Raw genomic sequence first — 18,215 nt, forward strand, 5'->3', positions numbered from 1 at the left:
CTGAATCCAACAGCTGAATCACCTCCTAAGTGCAGTCAAGTTCTCCAGAGTCCTGCTAACGACCTCATTATTTGACTCAGGTGTGTTGAAGTAGAGATGCATCTAAAAGTTGCAGGACACCGGCCCTCGAGGACCAGGAGTGCCCACCCCTGCATTAGAGGATGCTGATGTGATGTAAGACCGTTAAATTCCAGGTGACAATGAAATTTAACACAAATTACACAACCTCAACTGGCTCTTCTCAATGTGGAGAAGCAGCGGAATAAATGTAAAACAATTGCATATTGTTGCATATGTGAACACCATAACTTACTTGCAAAGCCTTTTAGAACTCCTAGTTTTCAAGGCAAATGTAAATTAGAAATGATTAAAATGCAAAGAGAAAGAAGCTATAAGTAAAATGCATGGAAACACCCTTTGGTTTGATGTCAAAACCAATGGTGCCAACGGTGTATTTTTCTTTATATGTCATCATATTTAAAATCAATTGAACACATTTTTTCTGCAATGGTATATTTGTCTAATACTATGAATGATCAAATTATCGAGTAAAGAAATAGATGAAAAACAACTCTTTATTAACACTGTTATCTTATTCTTTATTTTGTCACAATTGTATGTCAAATATATATACGCCTATATGACATATATTATATGACATATATAATTTCATTTCTTTACAATAGAGAAACAACATAGAGATGACACACTATTTTGGTTTCTAAGTAGAAGCTCTTTTTAAATAGTGACTTTTCTTCATAACACTGTTTAAATCAAGCTTCCACTCGAGTCACGCTTTAGTTTTTCTTATAGAGTCACATTTATTCACAATGTGTGTTTGTTTGTCTCTTTGTGGCTTCGTGTCTTTTGTGTTAAGTTTTTCTTTGTTTTTTTTTTATCTCAACAATTCACTCTGTTAATCTCCCGTTGGAATTGATCGCCATCTGTTACTGGTCCATGTGGCCACACAGATGGTCCCAGTCTAGCCATCCCGAGCCACCAGCAAAGGTATCCAGTTATTAGAAATGGTGTCTTTGAAGCTTTACAAAGTTAATCCAATCAGCTCGCAGAGGGCTTGGCATAAGTGTTTCCAGTTCCTCTGCAGCTGGGTCCTTTGGTGGCCAGGAAGCTGTTTGCCCTTCTGTTTGCGAGAGATGTCTGACCTTGGCACTGTCCCTGGACTTCTCTTTGGCCCTCCACCTTCACACCACTGGTTCCACTCCCCGTGTGCGCAGCTCCAGCTAAATATTGGACACCTTTCCCGTCAGACTCCGGCTCAGTCTCAGCCTCCGCCTCCAGAGTGTTTGTGCCACCACGACGGCTCTCACTGTGAGATCCGTACATTTCCTCCTGGCTGGAGAGGCTTTTCTGCTTTAAACCTTGCACGATTTCTCCTGTGAACTCAACAGAGCAGGAAGCCTTTGCCAGATTCTTCTCGGATTCCAGCAGAGCACGTGTGACAACATGGGGGTTGATGCTGCGGGCTGAAATGTCCGTCTCTAACCAGACGTTCCCAGGAGGAGGGGGAGAATTGCCGGTGGGCTTCGCCAGCTCCTCTGACAGCGAAGGTTGCCACTTTAGGAGCCCCGCTTGGTTCCGGTCACTCGTGCGAGCAGATTCAGCCTCGGGGTCACATGCTTGGAGTGACGGGATGATGGGTACAGAGCGAGCACGCAGGGAGTGTGGCAGGAAAGTGGTTCCCTTGTCCAGGCGGGTGCATGGTACCTCGGTCCATCCTTTTCTGGCAGTAGTGTTAGCAAGAGCGGTTCTGGTGAGGAGCGTGCCGACCTTTCTGCTGGCTGAGTCACACCTTTGGGCAAAAGAGGGAACAAACAGGACAGCATCTGAATAAGAGTGGAAGGCATTAACATTGTCTTGCAAAAGTAGTCATTTCTTTTGAACTTTTTGTGTTCATATTATAATGCATTTCATTGGGATTGTATATGATAAAACAACACAAAACAGTGGACAGTTGTGAAGAGGAATGGAATTATATATTTGAAAATGGAGCATAAATTTGTAAACAGTCCCTTTTACTTTGCTATGCCTAAATAAAGTTCTAGTTACCTTCAGTAAACAGAGGTCACCTAAACTGAGAATAATTACTGAAGCAGTCAGAGGGGGGCATGGCAACTGTGGACAATCTGGAAACAGGACAGACAGTTTTAATAAAAAAAATAAAATAAATTTGACTTTTACAAAAGGTTGAAAAGAAGAAAGCTATTTGTGAAAGAAAGCCATAATCAGTCCTGTTAGCATTTTCCCACAAACAAGTGAGAGCAAAATTGAACTTTTTTGGCACACTATTCCTTTCGTGACACATGATGGTGATGGCATCATGCCCATTCTTTTCTTGCAAGAAACAAGCTTCATTCTCTAGATGAGAAAATCTGGTAGAGACATATCCTTAGACTTTCTGCAGTATTTCAGAAAATGGTGGTGATACAAAAATAAACTTTGTATTATAGATATCCATACAAATCCCCACCACACTTTTCTACTTTGCAATTATGTTCTACTGTACTTTGTGTTATCATCCTTGACTTTTGTCAGAAAATAAATGTTTTTGACATGACAAACTATGGAGATGTTGATGAGCATAACTACTTTTGCCTTATGTTATCCTTTTTATCCAAGGCATTCTGTTGCTACAAGTAAAAAAAACTGTTTAATAAAGAACATAAAGACACAAATGGAGTAACCATGTGTATTTTACATTTTAATGCATTTCTACAGAAAACAAAATTTTGCACCAACATAATAATTATTATTTAGTTATTGTTCTTGCATAATCTTTGACTAATTATTCATAATTCTCAGCATGAGCAACCTTGTTTGTTACTGGATAAATGTTTAACTGAGACATCCATTCTCTTATGACTGCCTAGTGTGCCTTATCAAAGTTTAAAGGCTCCAGCAGCAGAGCAGCTGGATTCCTTACCCTGGCTGCTGTAGATATGCACATGAACATGTTGTACACACATCACTGTGCTCTAGTTTTACTTTAAAAGCCGAGGCTCATTACGCTTCCTCTGACAGGTCTTCAATTTTAACATTTAGGGCAAAAATGGCCTTACATGTGAGTCTGATATTTCCCATCACCAGCATCTTTTTTGAAATAGTGACGCACTCTGTTGCAGGTTCCCAGAGCAGCAAAAAGTTGGAAAAGCGGGTGGCGTAAAGAAACTTATCAAGAGTCAAGTGCACATGAGAGTTAATATTGCTGCAGCCTAAGGGGACAGTCAGTGTTATTGTCAGCCTTCTGAGACTGTTTGTAGCATAACTGAGTTTAAATAATTGAATTACTTTCTCACTCCCTTCTTGGTATAAGAAGGACAAATGCAAGCTGGAGGTAAATCCGTCAGATCAAAACTTATCTAAAAATAACTCCCACGGCGAATTTGACTTCAATTCCATCCCGGTCTGCAATGGGTAAATGTTTTGACACTGGATAATAAAACTGACTGCGGGGATTTGTTGCCACATAATGGAAAACACAGAAGAGTATTCTCGTGTTTGTTTGCCATCTTTGCCCCTATCTGGTTTTTTTCTCTTTTTTTGTTGCCTCCATCTTTACTCCTCTCTCCTCTCATCATCTCTGCCCAGTCGTTCTCCTGTCCTTGCTTCCACCCCCCCTCCCCCCCTCACTCATTCTCCTTTCCGCCTCCTGTTTCTCATTTCCAGAAATGAGAGGGTGTATCCATGGCAACATGGGAGATGAGGGGGTTGAGGAGGAGAGGCAGGGGGGAGGGGCCGGTGAGCTTGCTGATGTGTGGCTCGTAAGTTGAGAAATAGGTCATTTTTAAGCCAGAAGGAGGCAAACCCAATGTTTGGATCAAAGGTACAAAAACATTTATTATTGCAAAGATAATAAGATATCATCTTTTCATAACTTTCTCCAAGAAAAGAATATTTTACAAATGTGATTGGATTTTAAGAAGACATATCAAATACTGTATACTTCATCCCGCTGAGACAACATGGATGTTTTTTTTAAATAGGTCAAAATATCAGAAAAATTTATAGTTAGAAATGTTGGTCTCTTTATCCAAATTAAAGTACTGCACCAATTCAGCAATAAAGAAGCCATTGCTGAAGTAGCATTTTAATACATCAGTGAGGGAAGTCAAGCTTGAGCACAAATGGGTGTTACAAATGAACAAAAACCAAAAGCATATGATGAGTAAAAAGTGGCCTAAAGACAACAACGCCCATATTTTGGAGTGGCCATTGCAAATCTGTGTTCCCAGTTCTATAGAAAATATATAGAGTAGCCACAGTGCAGTAAGGAGGAAAAAAGTCCTGAAAATATATGTGAGCACTTTATAGTAGGATACCCGAAATGTTTGACCCAAGAACAAACAATTGAAAAGGTAATTCTACAGAATATGAACAAAAGTATGTAAATCTCTGAATTTGATTAAGCAAAAAGTAAGTAAACAAAATCTCTCTCATTACTCTAGCATTTAGCAAACAGAAATAATTTTGGTGACCTGAACTCATCTAAAACAAGAAATATTTTAATGGACCTAACGGCAGATATTAAGAAAAAATAAATGTGTGTTTTATTAATAGAGTGAACTGTGCTTAAATATCTGGTTCAGCTGCATCTGAGAAAATTAACCTGGAATAGATTGCATAATGATATCCAAGTTGTTTAATTGTACAAATGCCGTCATGTCCCAAAGAGGATGATAAGTCTTCTTACTTCAGCTTTTTTTTTTCAAACCGTTTGGAAAATGTGTGTAAGAGTTAATTGCCTACCGCTAACAGATTTTTCCTTTGTGATTTAAAAAAAACAAAACAAGCAGAAATATTCCTCATTAGTTTCTTTATTAGTTTGTTATTCAGGGGAAGAGTGTGTGCACATCTCTGAGTGTCTGTTTAGAGGGGGAAATGACTCCTGGAGGATCTCTTCCCAACACAAGCCGCCTGGCAGGCTCCACGGAGCTTTGTTTAAAAATGTAAATTATGGAAATAGGTCACATAAAGAGTTTGGCAGCTTTGCGCAGTATCTTACAAGTTGCTGAAATGCTCAGTCAGGATGGCTCGCTAATAGGAACATCGCTGTGCTCTTTTAAGGGCGGGGAATACACAGGGGAGACACCGCTGTTTTAATGACAGACGTATCTGTTAACAGTGTCATTGCTTCAGCTTCACTCGATGACAGCAAATTAGGTATTTTTTAGGTTTTGTTGTTTTGTATTTTGAGCTATATGCTAACCAGGACTGTTATTTACACCTACACGTGCTCTTAGCTGTCTCTATAAATAAAAGCTGAAACAATTACATGTTCTCAGATTGACTGTTAAAGAACAGATGCCCATGATGGTGCCTGACGGTATACAAAAATATACTTTGGAAAATGTGTACCTCAATGACTAGAAGGAAATCAATATTTTTGCAGATTTGGGAGCTGCTGTGCAACAATCATTCTGAACAGCTTTGTTTGCATTAATATAATCCCTTCTCTCCTTGAGCACACTGGGTAAATATTGCCTCTTTGATAACAAACGTGTCAGAGATTTGACTCCTTTGAATGTATGCCAGTTAGGAAGATGATCAGACTCTACTTTTGAAACTTGTTTAAGTCTCCAGTTAGCTAACTGATGTGGGGCGACTCTGCCAAAAGCTTGCTTTGTTTTTAATCCAACCTGAAACGGATCCAATCTCTGATAATGTGCATCAAAACAGGTCAACTGGCTGCCCAGCCTCATAATTCTGATAAGCACAGGGAAAATCCAAGATGTCTCACAAAGTGGTTACATCCCTCGTACTCTTTCCTATGTTTTTCTCACTATAAGCAATGGTTTTGATATTTTATGTCCCTTAGAAAAACAGTGCTGATTTCCTACATTGTGGCAAATTCTTTCATTTTCTTACAGTTTCACTGAGGTCGGAGCACTGCCTCATCCTTACCCAACTATATTTTTGTTCTCTGAAAGTCCATATATTCCCTCACTGATGTATCATTCAAGTTCATTCAATTTTCCAATTTTATCCATCAGACTATCTTTGAAATTTGATTAAACTACATCCACAAGATGGCGCAGACTCTCAATCTTATCAGCGTGGTGTCGCATACAAAACACTTCGATGTGACCACCCGCCAACCAGCTTACTGACCAGCACTGAGTACAGATACGCAGCCTTAATTTACTTTTGTATGGATGCCTGCTTTGAGTTTGCCTTGAGAACACGGAGCTGCGCCAATTGAAGTACGCCAGAGTGTGTTGGAGCCTTTAGGCTAACATGTCTGCAGACACACCCACACACCCTGGATACAAACTGTTTTGCCTTTTACCTCCGAGGTTTTCACCTTCATTTCCAAAAACAAGCCACCACTGAAACAATTCCTTACCTCAGGCTGATGAACACTTAAGAGTCATAGTGTACAGCTACTCTGCTGGGAATGAACACTGTGCATCTTTTCAGTTCAACTTGTCTTCTTCTTGTGTAATTATACTGTATATACACATATTCTCTTAATTCATATATATATATATATATATATATATATATATATATATATATATATATATATATATATATATATATATATATATATATATATAGATAGATAGATAGATAGATAGATAGATAGATAGATAGATAGATAGATAGATAGATAGATATTACGTGTCAATGTTTTTTGTTGCATGCACAAACTTGGCCAATAAAGCTGATTATGGGTACTTCTTTCTGGAGTTCTAAAATAATATCCCAATCTGTGCCTATCTCTCAGAAAACTATCTAATCCAGCTTAATCACAAAACATCCAAAGAGTAGCTCCAAAACTACCAAGACATGGCTTTCCACATAAGCTGACAGGCCAAATAAGGAGAGCATTAACCATACAGCTATGGTCTCTTGGCTCAATCAAAGAATGAGCCAAGACACCCATACATCTGCAGGAGCTGTAGAAATCAACCACTCTGCAGGGAGAATCTGTTTAGAAGGCAACTCTTAGTGGGACGCTCCACAAGTCTAGCCTTTATGGAGGGGTGGCAACAGGATAGTGATTTTTGAGAGTAGAAAACAATTATCAATTTGCCACAAGTCCATTAGGGGGCAAAGCAAATTCAGAAGAAGGTACTCTGGTCAAATGAGACTAAAATTTAACATGTTTACATCAGCATTTTATATACATTCAAAATGCTGTGATTAATCAAGGACCTTCACCTCACATCATCCTAACCAAGACCCTCAATGTGAAACATCTTAGTGGCAGCATTATGATGTGATCTTCTTCAGGAAGGACATGAAAGCTGGTCAGAGTTGAGTTAAACACAGGTCATTCCTTGTAGAGACTTCAAAAGACTTAACACTGGGGTGCAAGATCCTTTAACAATGGCCCTCATCATACTGCACATCTACAGCTATGATGGAATGATTTAGATCAAAGATTTTTCATGTTTTAAAGTAGTCTAATCAAAGTCCAGATCTAAGTACAATTGAAAATCTGGTGCAAACGTGAAATTAGAATTTTTCCTTTCAGTCTGACTGAGCTTCAGTATTTTGCAAAGAGGAATTGCCAAAAATATTCAGTGTCTAGACGTGCAAAGCTGGTAGCGGGTAAAGATATGCCCCAACAGACCTGCAGGAAAATATAATCATGAAATACAGTTCAACTCAGTTTATTTACATAGCGCCCATTCATAAGACATGTTCTCTAATGGTACTTCATACAGACAGGCTCAAAGACAACTACAATTACCTTATCCTACTTATTAATTATTGGGACTAAATGTGCAAAATCAAGGGATATGAATTTTTTTTGAAAGGACTGTAATAAAATGCAGTTTTGGTTCCGTTCAACAGTTGTCTAATTGTTCTACTTAAAAGAAAAAAAAAAAAAAATTCACTGAGATACAAACTAAGAGCCACTGTGCACAGTTTGAAATGAATTTGAATCTGTGCATGATATGGTAATTAGTTTTGTTATGCTGTTTTAAGAAGTCAGATAAAACAATTCTGCTCATATACGAGCCGCCCAGTGGCATCTGTAAGACGGATTAGAGTTTCGCTCATATTTTCCTCAGCACCATGATGTGGCTGAGGATTTGGAATCAAGTGTTTTCTCCAAATTAATAACGGCAGACGGAGCTGAATGAGGGCACGGCATATTCATTTATCTCTTTGGATCGGCTTTTTGAGGATAGTCTCGAGATTTGAACTGACTATTACAGTTGCAGACTAATTTCTCCCAAAGTCCTCTCTCCGCCACAACAACTTAACCTCAGTTAGTCCAGAGATCTGTGCCACTGAACCGATTATGTGGCCCCGGTCCAAAGATGGGCAGAGGGAATTTTCTCCTTCAGGATCAAACAAGAATGATGAAACTAACAAAAAAGAGAGAAATACCTTCTTATGGGCTCCATGTCTGTTGACTCATCCTCCTGCAGGTGTTTGTAGACATGCCCGGTCACTCTGGTGCTGTCTATTAGGCTTGTCGATATTTTGTGCTTCCCTCTGGAAATGGGTGGGGTCCTGAAGTGGTTGACCTCTCTTCGCTGCTGGGCTGGGCTGAGTGAAAGGGAACTACTCCTGCAATCAGAAGGGAAAAAATATGGCTTTTAAAAATCACAAGCTAAAACTACTTTTGCAATATCTTATTTTTGTCTTGATTGCATTTAATGTCTAAAATTCCCTTTATTGCTTGCTGTTAGCATTGTTGCTTTTAATCTTTGTTACTCCACAGCGTCTTTGAATGTCTTTAAAAGCACTTTACAAATGAAATATGTCATTACTATTATTGATCTGTCTTGGTTGGTGTGAAATATGCAGCATTTCTCTTACATAAGATAAAAAAATGTTCTACATTAAACAGACTTAAAAATATGTATATTAAAGCATCTATAAATATGAAATAATCACAATTACATATACGCTAAATGTCAAATTTATACATTTAATTGAAAGAAATAACTTATGGTTAAAACAAGAGGAAACAGAATTTTCCTCTTAGAAACCTTTAAGTTCAAAATCAATTATTGTTGTATGACAAGCCACATTCTCAACATGTAACTATATTTATTTCTCCTTCTACATAAAGCTGTAAATATTTGCTTTTGTATTACCAAAAATAATTAAGATAAACACACCTTCCATTTGAATTAGTTGCTGCTAGCTGCTGATGCATTAAACTGTAATTAATGAGATACACAAAGCCCACATGCCGCTTAGACGTGCGCCTTTATATGGCAGGCATTTTATGCATGCGTAAAAATAAAAATAAATCCTTGTCAGTGGCAGCTCTGTCGTGTTGAAAGTTCAGGTTAATCTTTTTTCCTGCGGTTTGATAGAGTGAAACAGGTCTAATCTTGACAGAAGCTGGTCTCCGCGAGGTGTTGTGCAAAATGCATACAAATATACAAACACACACACACATGCCTGCAGACAACATGTAAACACAGAAGCAGGTGCATTTAAACCATCAGATGCACACAAGGAGCATGAAGTGATAAAAAATGTGGTCATTGTTCTTTTAATTTCCCTGGGTTCCATTAGTTTGGTCATCTGTATTTGGGTTGCATACATTTGTCTCTATATATTTATCATGGCCTGTTAAATCTGCTGCCTTAAAGCTTTTCATGCCACTGTTTTAATAGTGTTAGCAGTGAATTCCATATTTTTCCGTTTTGTAAAAAAAGTCTACCAAAGACAAACAATCCCATACTCTGTGCCTGAGCAGGACTGAAAACTACAACTACAAACCTCTAGCACATACAGCATTTTTTCTGAAGATGATTTCTGGCCAAATTTATTTATACTAATGTGCATCAAGCAACCATTTTACTACTGTCAATCTGGGATTTTATTTTGTCTTCAGGCAATAATTCAAGTAAAATTCATTCGGGTTAAATTCCTTACACTAAATACTCTGTTGTGGATTGTCTCTGTCACACTTTAAGGGTAATATACTAACTTAAATAGTGGAACCATCCTATTTGATTAACAAACCCCCATTTCATTCACTCAGCCGAAAGCACACACTAAATAGCGTAACAGGAATACATGAAGGATAAATGTAGACCTTCTCTTTCAGTGAACTGTGTTGCTATATTCTGGGATGTTGACGAGATACAGATCTCCCGGTGCTGTCAAATGATGGAAGCCACGTTCTTTTTGTCTAGGCAAGTTGTTTGAATTTTTTCAGAGCACAGTAGGTGGCCTAGTTCAAAACACATCTTTTAGTCCCCGTAGCAGTAAAAAAAAAACTATGTCACACAGTTATCTTACAAAGTTTTACAATTTATATTGTATTTGTAATATGTGAGTGTGGATACATCTTATAGGAACAAACTGTTTCTTTGTATACAGGATCACAACATTCAACCTCAGTTCATATTAGAATTAGATTTTAAAACTTAGGGATTCCTGCTAACCCATATCTTACTGTTACTACTATAATGATCTGGAAATTAAATAACTGGGTCAAAACCAGCATGGAAAATAGGCGAGTCATTGAAATCTTACGACCATCTATTTCAATAGAAAGGGATTTTATGACCAAACAGAGCTCATACGGTTAATTGAAAAATAGACAAAATTTGATACACAAATTTACAAAACCATTTTTGTATTTAACCCATCTGATCCAATACTTAGACACACCTTTAGATTTTTTTGGGGTACATTTTTACCAGCATTTATCAAAGGACTGCAAATTTTGGCCAATCCGCTTCACAAAACAACTCAAACTCAGATTGAAGGGAAGTTATGAGAGAAGACTACGTTTCAAATCTTACCTGAAATCTATAACACAATTTACTTTGACTGGGTCACTCCAGCACATGCATATGCTTTGATCTGAACTATTACTTGATGTTCAAGGTAATTTTTTTTCAGCTGGAATGTGAATGTTCACTGGTCTTCATGTTTCCCGTTTGTTCACTAAAGTTCAAAAACGCTTAAGTTTTCACAGATCAAATATATCTATAGGGGGCACTGTTTACTTTTAGGTGACTTTACAGACAATATATTGCATTGGGCTTATATATACTGTACATATAAACAGGGGTGTCAATAAGTAAGACTTGATAAAATGGTACACCTTTCTAAATTTTTATTAAAACAAAATTGAATCACAAAGTCCTAATAAAATACATTATTTTTTTTTGGGTGTAACAGAATATTAGGTGGAAAAGATTAAGTGATAGAAGAACTTTTACAGTGAACAGTTATATATGACCTCTTTATAAGTTAAATGTGTCTCTTTTTGCTCAGTACAGCTACAACACAACAGCTACCATAGGGATATTTTCATGATGTTTGTGGTTTTGGAACAATGAGCAAATATCAGAGTCAGCTCTGCACCTCATATATTTCTATCAAATGTTTCAGGAAACCGACGTAAATAATGTGGAATAGTGGGGAATTGTTAACTATCTGCAAGCTTATTTTCTAATTAGAATGAACTGGAAGCAAGGAAAAAAGGTTTTTATTAGAAATTCCTGGAGGATAAAATCCTGAAAATATAGAAGTCTGAAACAGACAGAGAGCTGCCTATCTCTGCATTTAATCAAAAGCTCACTTACTTCGAACAAGCTTTGTTGTGAGAGAACGGCTGCCCGTAAATTAACCAGTTCCTCTCACTGTTTATGCATTTACTCTGCTTAGTGAAGAAGAGCAGAGAAGAGCGACAGACTGAGGGGGAGCAGCGTGTGACAAACGACCTGAACTGAGCTTGAAACGGTGAGACACAAACAGGGAAAAACACCGATCTCCACAAAACCAGCAGGAAACACCCACACAGAATAGCACTCCTGATGCTCACTAGGTTTTCTTCTCAGTATGTGGAAAAACTCAAGCTTGCTGGCTGATTTAAGGAATTGATTAGCCTACTTTCCACAGTTTTCTAATAATTCAGTCATGATAACATTTCGGGTTTCTTCAGTTCTACCACAGCAAACTTCTTGCCTTCTTGTGAGACTGCATAAAATTTTGAGGACAAGGAAACAAAGTGAGCTGTGCAAAAATGTTGATGTAAAATAGTACCACTGGAAAATACATTTTTTAATATAGCATTGGTTTGAAAATGGGCTGCATGTTGGCACAGTTGGTTGTCAGGTCCTAGGTTTGAATCCCAGTGCATGGGTGGGTTCTCTCCGGGTACTCCAGCTTTCTCCAACATGCCAAAAACACGACTGTCAGGTTATCTGATCTCCCTAAAAAAATGTCATTCGGTGAGGATGTGTGCAATCTGTCCAGGGTGTAGCCTGCTATCTCCAGTGATAGCCGGAGATGGGCACCAAATCTCCTTCCCCAACCCTGCAAGGGCAGGCAGGTATAGACAATAGGTAGATGGCTTGAAAATTAGGGTGTTGGTCTAAAATTTAGAAGCACTTTCAGATCCAATGCTGTAATGGTATAACGACACTCAGAACTCTGTTTATTCTCAACAGCTTGTAAACACCTTAGAAGTGTTTACAAGCTGAAGTGGTTTGTCACTAGAAGTGGTTTGTCACTACGTTTAGCAAAAATATGCTCACAACTCGGTGAGCTTTCACTGTTTCAGTGCAGGTGTGGCCAGTACAGATGGTCAGACCATCCAGGCAAAAAGGTGAAGATGGAGAAAAGGTATTATTGTTGAGTGTTTGAATTATCAAGCTTTGTTTTAGAAATATTATCTTTACGCTGTGTGTCTCACACATAATTTAAAATGGCACTGTATGAAGTTTCACCTGCCATATTCATTTGTTGGTAAATTGATGATGACACAAAACAAGCAAGTGTGAGGTCCTGCGTACCTCAACAGTAAGATAAGGCACACCATCAATCAATCAATCAATCAAATTTTATTTGTATAGCACATTTCAGCAGCAAGGCATTTCAACGTGCTTTACATCATATCGAACACAGAAACACAGTCTACCATGTACGTAGACTACTAGAGCTTGATGTCACAGAGCCTTGTTCCAGGGTCATGTGTTGAATTGTCTTCTCACTTTAATATTAGTTTACTATGGATGAATGTCTGTAGTGACATACAATCTTACAATACAATACAAAAAAAGAAGAAACAACCCCTACATTTCTTTGGAGAGGAGTGGTTCAGGTAATTGCTTAACTGACAAAGTTTGACTTGTGCATTCTTCATCTTACTGCATGCGCTGGGCTTTGACATCTGTACTATGATGGTTCAATATAATGTACTGTTATGATGCATGCTCCAGATAAATGCTACAGCATTCTGAATAATTAAATCTCTACTATGATAAATACCCTGCTTCGGCAGAGACTTTTTTTTTGGGGGGGGGGGGGGGGGGTGGATTGTGCAGCGTACCTGCAGGTGTCTTATTATTGTCTGTTTACTTCCAACCCAGAGCTGCCTCCTGAAATCTAAGCGTGTTACAGGGTGCCATCCATTCCTTGTTCGACTGAAACCTCTGTTGGATTCTCCTGGCTCATAGAATTCTACAGCATGCCATCTGTTAAAGCTTACACCATATGGATATGGCTTACTGTAAAGATGTTTTAAGACCAAGCTAAATCAGCGTACTTTATGATAATTTGGAGCGTACAGTGTTGCCACCACAAATCGAGCCCCCTGCTTGTGTTTGCTCGGGGAGCCCCTTGTGTGATTGCTGATTTGTCATGGTCAGAGAGGAGGCCACAGGTGTTTTTTAGTGATATCTAAATTGCCGAGGCCAAGTCCCAGCTCAACAGATCCAGCGTGCTTTCAAACAAGTGAGTCAACCTGCACACGCCCGTGCCCTGTGATAAGCCTCTGACACACAGGTAAACATTTGCCGTATTATTGATGGGGGCCATATTGACATATTTTTATGGCGCATTTCTCCTGATAGCTCACAATGTGGTCCAGTTTTTCAGGTCAATAGCTGAAAGCATTTCAACATCATCCATCACAGTCTAGTTCTCCCCTGCCTCCACAGGCTGTGAGAACCGTCCCAACAGATGATTGACTGTCAGCTGCCCTTCATGAGACACCTCCATAGTACCACTCTGAAGGGAAAAAGCCAGAAGGTGTTGGCAGTGTCCCTGCAGCAACACATAACGACCTTTCAGAAAGAGAGAAAAAAAGAAAAACTTTCCTCTGTGACATGCCGCTGGTCCATTAAAACACAGCACAACTGCTCCACAGTGGGCTTTGTCACCATTGTCTAGCAGACCTGTAAAAACTCTCACTGTCTGGACACACAATCTTTGACTTGTGCATCCTCCCCCCCAGACACTGCTTCCTTTCATCACTGTGGCTTCTCCATGCTGCATCCTCAACTAAAAACACTGAAAAGCCCCAATGTAATGATGCTTTATATAAATGAGTGGAAGGCATAGCATGACCTCTATGGCATGTGATTATACCACACAGCTCCGAAAGGGTTTTCTGTTCCAGGTAGATATTTACCATAGATTTTTCAGTCACAAAAAAAAAAAAAACCACTTGCCACCGCTAAAGGAAAAATAAACAGCGTAAGACTTATGATTCTAAATTCATTTTAGCTCTCGAAGTGTGGCCATATCATCAAAGGAAGTGTAACTTGTCTGTGAACATTACAGATGGGGCTATTGCAGCACGCTGCATGCCCGCATTCCTGGGCTCCCCTGAGGATTTTAAGCGGCAGCATCTGATTCTGTCTGCTGTGATCACAAAGCAAAGCCGACGCAGAGATTGCTTGTAGCAAAATGTTGTCAATTTGTTTAATCTTCCTCCAATAGAGAGATGAAATGGGCAATTTAGGGTCATTCACTGTTTAGAACTTCATATGTTTGCTTGTCCCCGAGGATGAAAATATTGATAGCCCTTGAACTTTTTTTTCTCCACATTTTGTCAAGTTACAGCCACAAACTACAGTGTGTTTTATTAGAATTTAATGTGATAGGCCAACATACAGTAGTGCATTCATGTGAAGTGGAATTAAAATAATACATTGTCTTCAATTTTAAATATCCTAAAAAGTTTGGTCTGTATTTGTTATCAGTTGAGTTTTAAGTTGTGGGAAAAGTTGAATATCAAGGGATGCATTCCTTTCCACAGGGCTCATTGCTTCCCTGCATCAGGAAAAGCTACAACATAAAAAAATATGACCAGACTTGAGATGTCTAGAATTAAAACGGTTGTAGTCAAGACTTTTTATAATTTTTTTAAATCTTGCCAAAATCTTGAAAGTCTGTGAGTCAAAAGTCAAAATCTAAAATAAATTGAAGACCTAAAACTTGATTTTCACATATTGTCTTTATTCCACCTGAATGACCTTTAGTAATTTTGTTAGTTAGTAAATTGTTAGAGGTTTAAAGCCCTAATCATGGAGAAAGGTGGTTCTGTGAAATGTTGACATCAGCAATTTAAATAGAAATGCTGAGAACATTTTCATTTTACTTCTGCCGTACTTTGTGCTGTTCACATAAAATTCCAAAGAGCATATTGTGCAGGAGGCGACTAAAGAATCTTCCAGGAATATTTTAAAGTAAAAGTCTATAAAGTAGCATCATAAGTATGTTTGTATACTCCACTATTTATATGATCAAACTATCTGAACCAATGAACCTTCCTATAAAGAAAAAAACCCAAACTACTCATCTAGTTGGCGATGCATTTGAGAAATAAACCACCAGAGTTGCTCCCATTTATAATCTTCATAAATCCTTCTAAGATGTTTCTCCTTTAACAAATGATCTGGTTATTATATGGAAGCCCATTTACTACATCATATTGCCGGGTTGATTAAAGTTCTCACTTGGCTGCCTCTTATATTTTGATACGGACTGAGAAAGATATGAAACGGGGTAGGCAATAAGAGTATGTCATATTTTTACCTGAAGCATTTTCCTTTCGACAGTGCTTTGCTCAGAATAGGTGGGGTGACTGTGGAAGAGCCTGGTGCCAAGCTGTTGCCCTTAAGAGATGATCCGTGAGAGCTGCAGCCCTGCAGGGATAAAGAAAAAAAAGTTGGTAAAAGACAAAACATAACAGTTAAAACCAGATATTTACATGTTAACAAAAAGCACACTTCCCTACACACTTTCAAAAAGTTGATTCTGAAGAGACATCCTGTGATATGATTAGACTAAATTTGAAATGGGGAACCTTCCAGGTCTGCACACAATATCTTTACTGTGAAGAATGGAGGGCTGTGTTTTGGGGGAGGAACTGGTGCACTTGATCAAGCAGATGGCATTGTGAGGAGAGAACATTATATTGAAATATTAAAGCAACATTCATAGACATCAACCATGAAATTAAGGCTGACTTAAAATTAAGACTGCAAGTGGGACTTCCAAATGAACAATGACCCTAACCATAATTCAAAATTAGATACAAAGTGTGTTACACACAGAAAGGTCAATGGTCAGTTTAAATGCAACACAACTACTAAGGAAATGTGTAAATTTCTGCATTTTAAAGACAAAAAAAATCTTAATTACTTATTAGCAGATTGAAAATAACATAATGAGTCAGTGTTGTTCAGGACCTAAATACAAAGACAAGGGCGAGAGACGCACATGGAGAACTGATTTTAATAGTAAATACACTCAGGGAGATAAAAAACAAAATACAAACTGGAAGGAACAACAAAGGATTAGACCCTGACTGAGTGTAACAAGGTAGCCGTTCGCGGTAGGATTTTACAGTGACGATGAAGCGTTGAGGCAGAGTCAGGTGGAAAACAGCAGTGGTTTTATTCTTCACATCACATCAACCAACAACTTCACAGGTGAAAACTGCAGTCTTAAATAGTCCCAGCTGTGACGGATCAAACCACCTTTAATTCACAGGGGAATCTCAATTCATCAATATCCAGTTATTTAATTAAAATACCTTTTACTAAATATAAACATTTCTATTTACTTTTTATGAATATTTTATGTTTTATCATTACACCAGATGAAACACCACAAAACCCATAAACAATTCCCCCCCCACACACTTTTCAATGGCCTCTCCCAGAGACTATATATGGTGTCTGGACCCCCGGGGCAGCATTTGTCCAAACACCCTGGAGAGGACACAGAAAAGACAGGTGAGTCACTCTACATTAGCACTCCACACCCAACAGATTATGCACAACACATTTGCTCAGTTTTACCCACTAGTAGCTCATTGCTCTGCGTAACAATTATCCTCCCTCCACAGGCAACCACCTCACTCGTCAATGAGGAGCAGCTGTGCAGAGCCCAGAACAAAAGGCTACATGCTAATGTCTAAAAATACTCAATAAATACAATTAAAACTTCTTGTGTGCAAATTGTTACTGATGTGCAAATCTATGCTTAAAGTGCAGTGCTAAATAAAGTGCTTGTTAATAAAGTGCAAAAATACTTTAAAAATGCAATACAGTGATTTCAGTAAAATAGTCCCAGTAATGAAGATCTCTTCATTACACTGAGAAAACCAACAACTATTTTAGACTGGTGAGTTAATGAGCAGATGAGAGAGCGCTGGAGAGTGCATGGAGCTCAGACACTGAAGGACGGGACTTCTTAAATTGTGGAATACAGGAAATAATTACTAACAAAATATAGTAAAAACCAACAGAAATACAAACCTAAAAATACACAGAAGCTTCAAATACCAAATTTGGTGACACAAAATGGCTTTTAAATACTTTTAATTATTTGTATGCGTGGCTTAACTAAAGTCTAGTCAGGTGGAGAATGTTCTCTTGCTGATGTTTCCCTACTCAGTCAGGCAGTGTCTTTAATTACATTGTGAATTGCTGATTAAGAGGAGTGGGGAGGCAATGCAAGCATAAACTTCCCGCTGGCCCTCGCAGCACTTCTGCTACTCTCAAGAATTAATCCAACATGAGATTACATTAATAGCTTTCTAATAAATTCCCTCCTTTAATTCCCAACCTTTATTTTTATCAGAATTAACACCATTATCTTACAACAGGCCACAGTCACAGCTCAAGCACAGCAGTCATGGATGCCTCAAGAACCCCTTTGTAAAGTCTTTAGATAATTCTGTTATTCTCATTACAGTACATCCCGAGCTGCCCTCTTTTTCTCTCCGTCCAACCGTGTGCCATTAAAGTGGTTGCATGTGACTTAGAGTTGGTTTGGGGGGCTCCTATTCCTGATAAGCCCCCTTTTTCCTCCCCTTACACTGACTCCCACAGGGAGCTGTTACCGCTGTTCACCAGTTGTGCAGCAAAATAGCATAATTTCGACCACCCTCTCATATGCCCCGCGGGTGGAGAATGCTTCACTTTCTGAGACAATTGCCTCGGCAAAGTTTCCTGCAGGAT

General features: G+C 38.6%; 1 protein-coding gene across 1 annotated transcript in view; it reads right to left on the reverse strand.

The window, feature by feature from the left end:
• Nucleotides 1-582: 582 nt before the first annotated feature.
• The window catches only part of LOC102225368 (pro-neuregulin-3, membrane-bound isoform-like), a 244,790-nt gene continuing 227,157 nt past the window's right edge, over nucleotides 583-18,215 (reverse strand). The window contains exons 7-9 of the mRNA XM_005804390.2: nucleotides 15,781-15,890; nucleotides 8,365-8,547; nucleotides 583-1,810 (exon numbers count right to left, since the gene is read on the reverse strand). Coding sequence (XP_005804447.2) covers nucleotides 1,060-1,810; nucleotides 8,365-8,547; nucleotides 15,781-15,890 — 1,044 coding nt within the window. The 3' untranslated portion in view covers nucleotides 583-1,059. The remainder of the gene's footprint in view (nucleotides 1,811-8,364; nucleotides 8,548-15,780; nucleotides 15,891-18,215) is intronic.

Source organism: Xiphophorus maculatus, chromosome 10 (genome assembly GCF_002775205.1).
Source record: "Xiphophorus maculatus strain JP 163 A chromosome 10, X_maculatus-5.0-male, whole genome shotgun sequence".
NCBI lineage: Eukaryota > Metazoa > Chordata > Actinopteri > Cyprinodontiformes > Poeciliidae > Xiphophorus > Xiphophorus maculatus.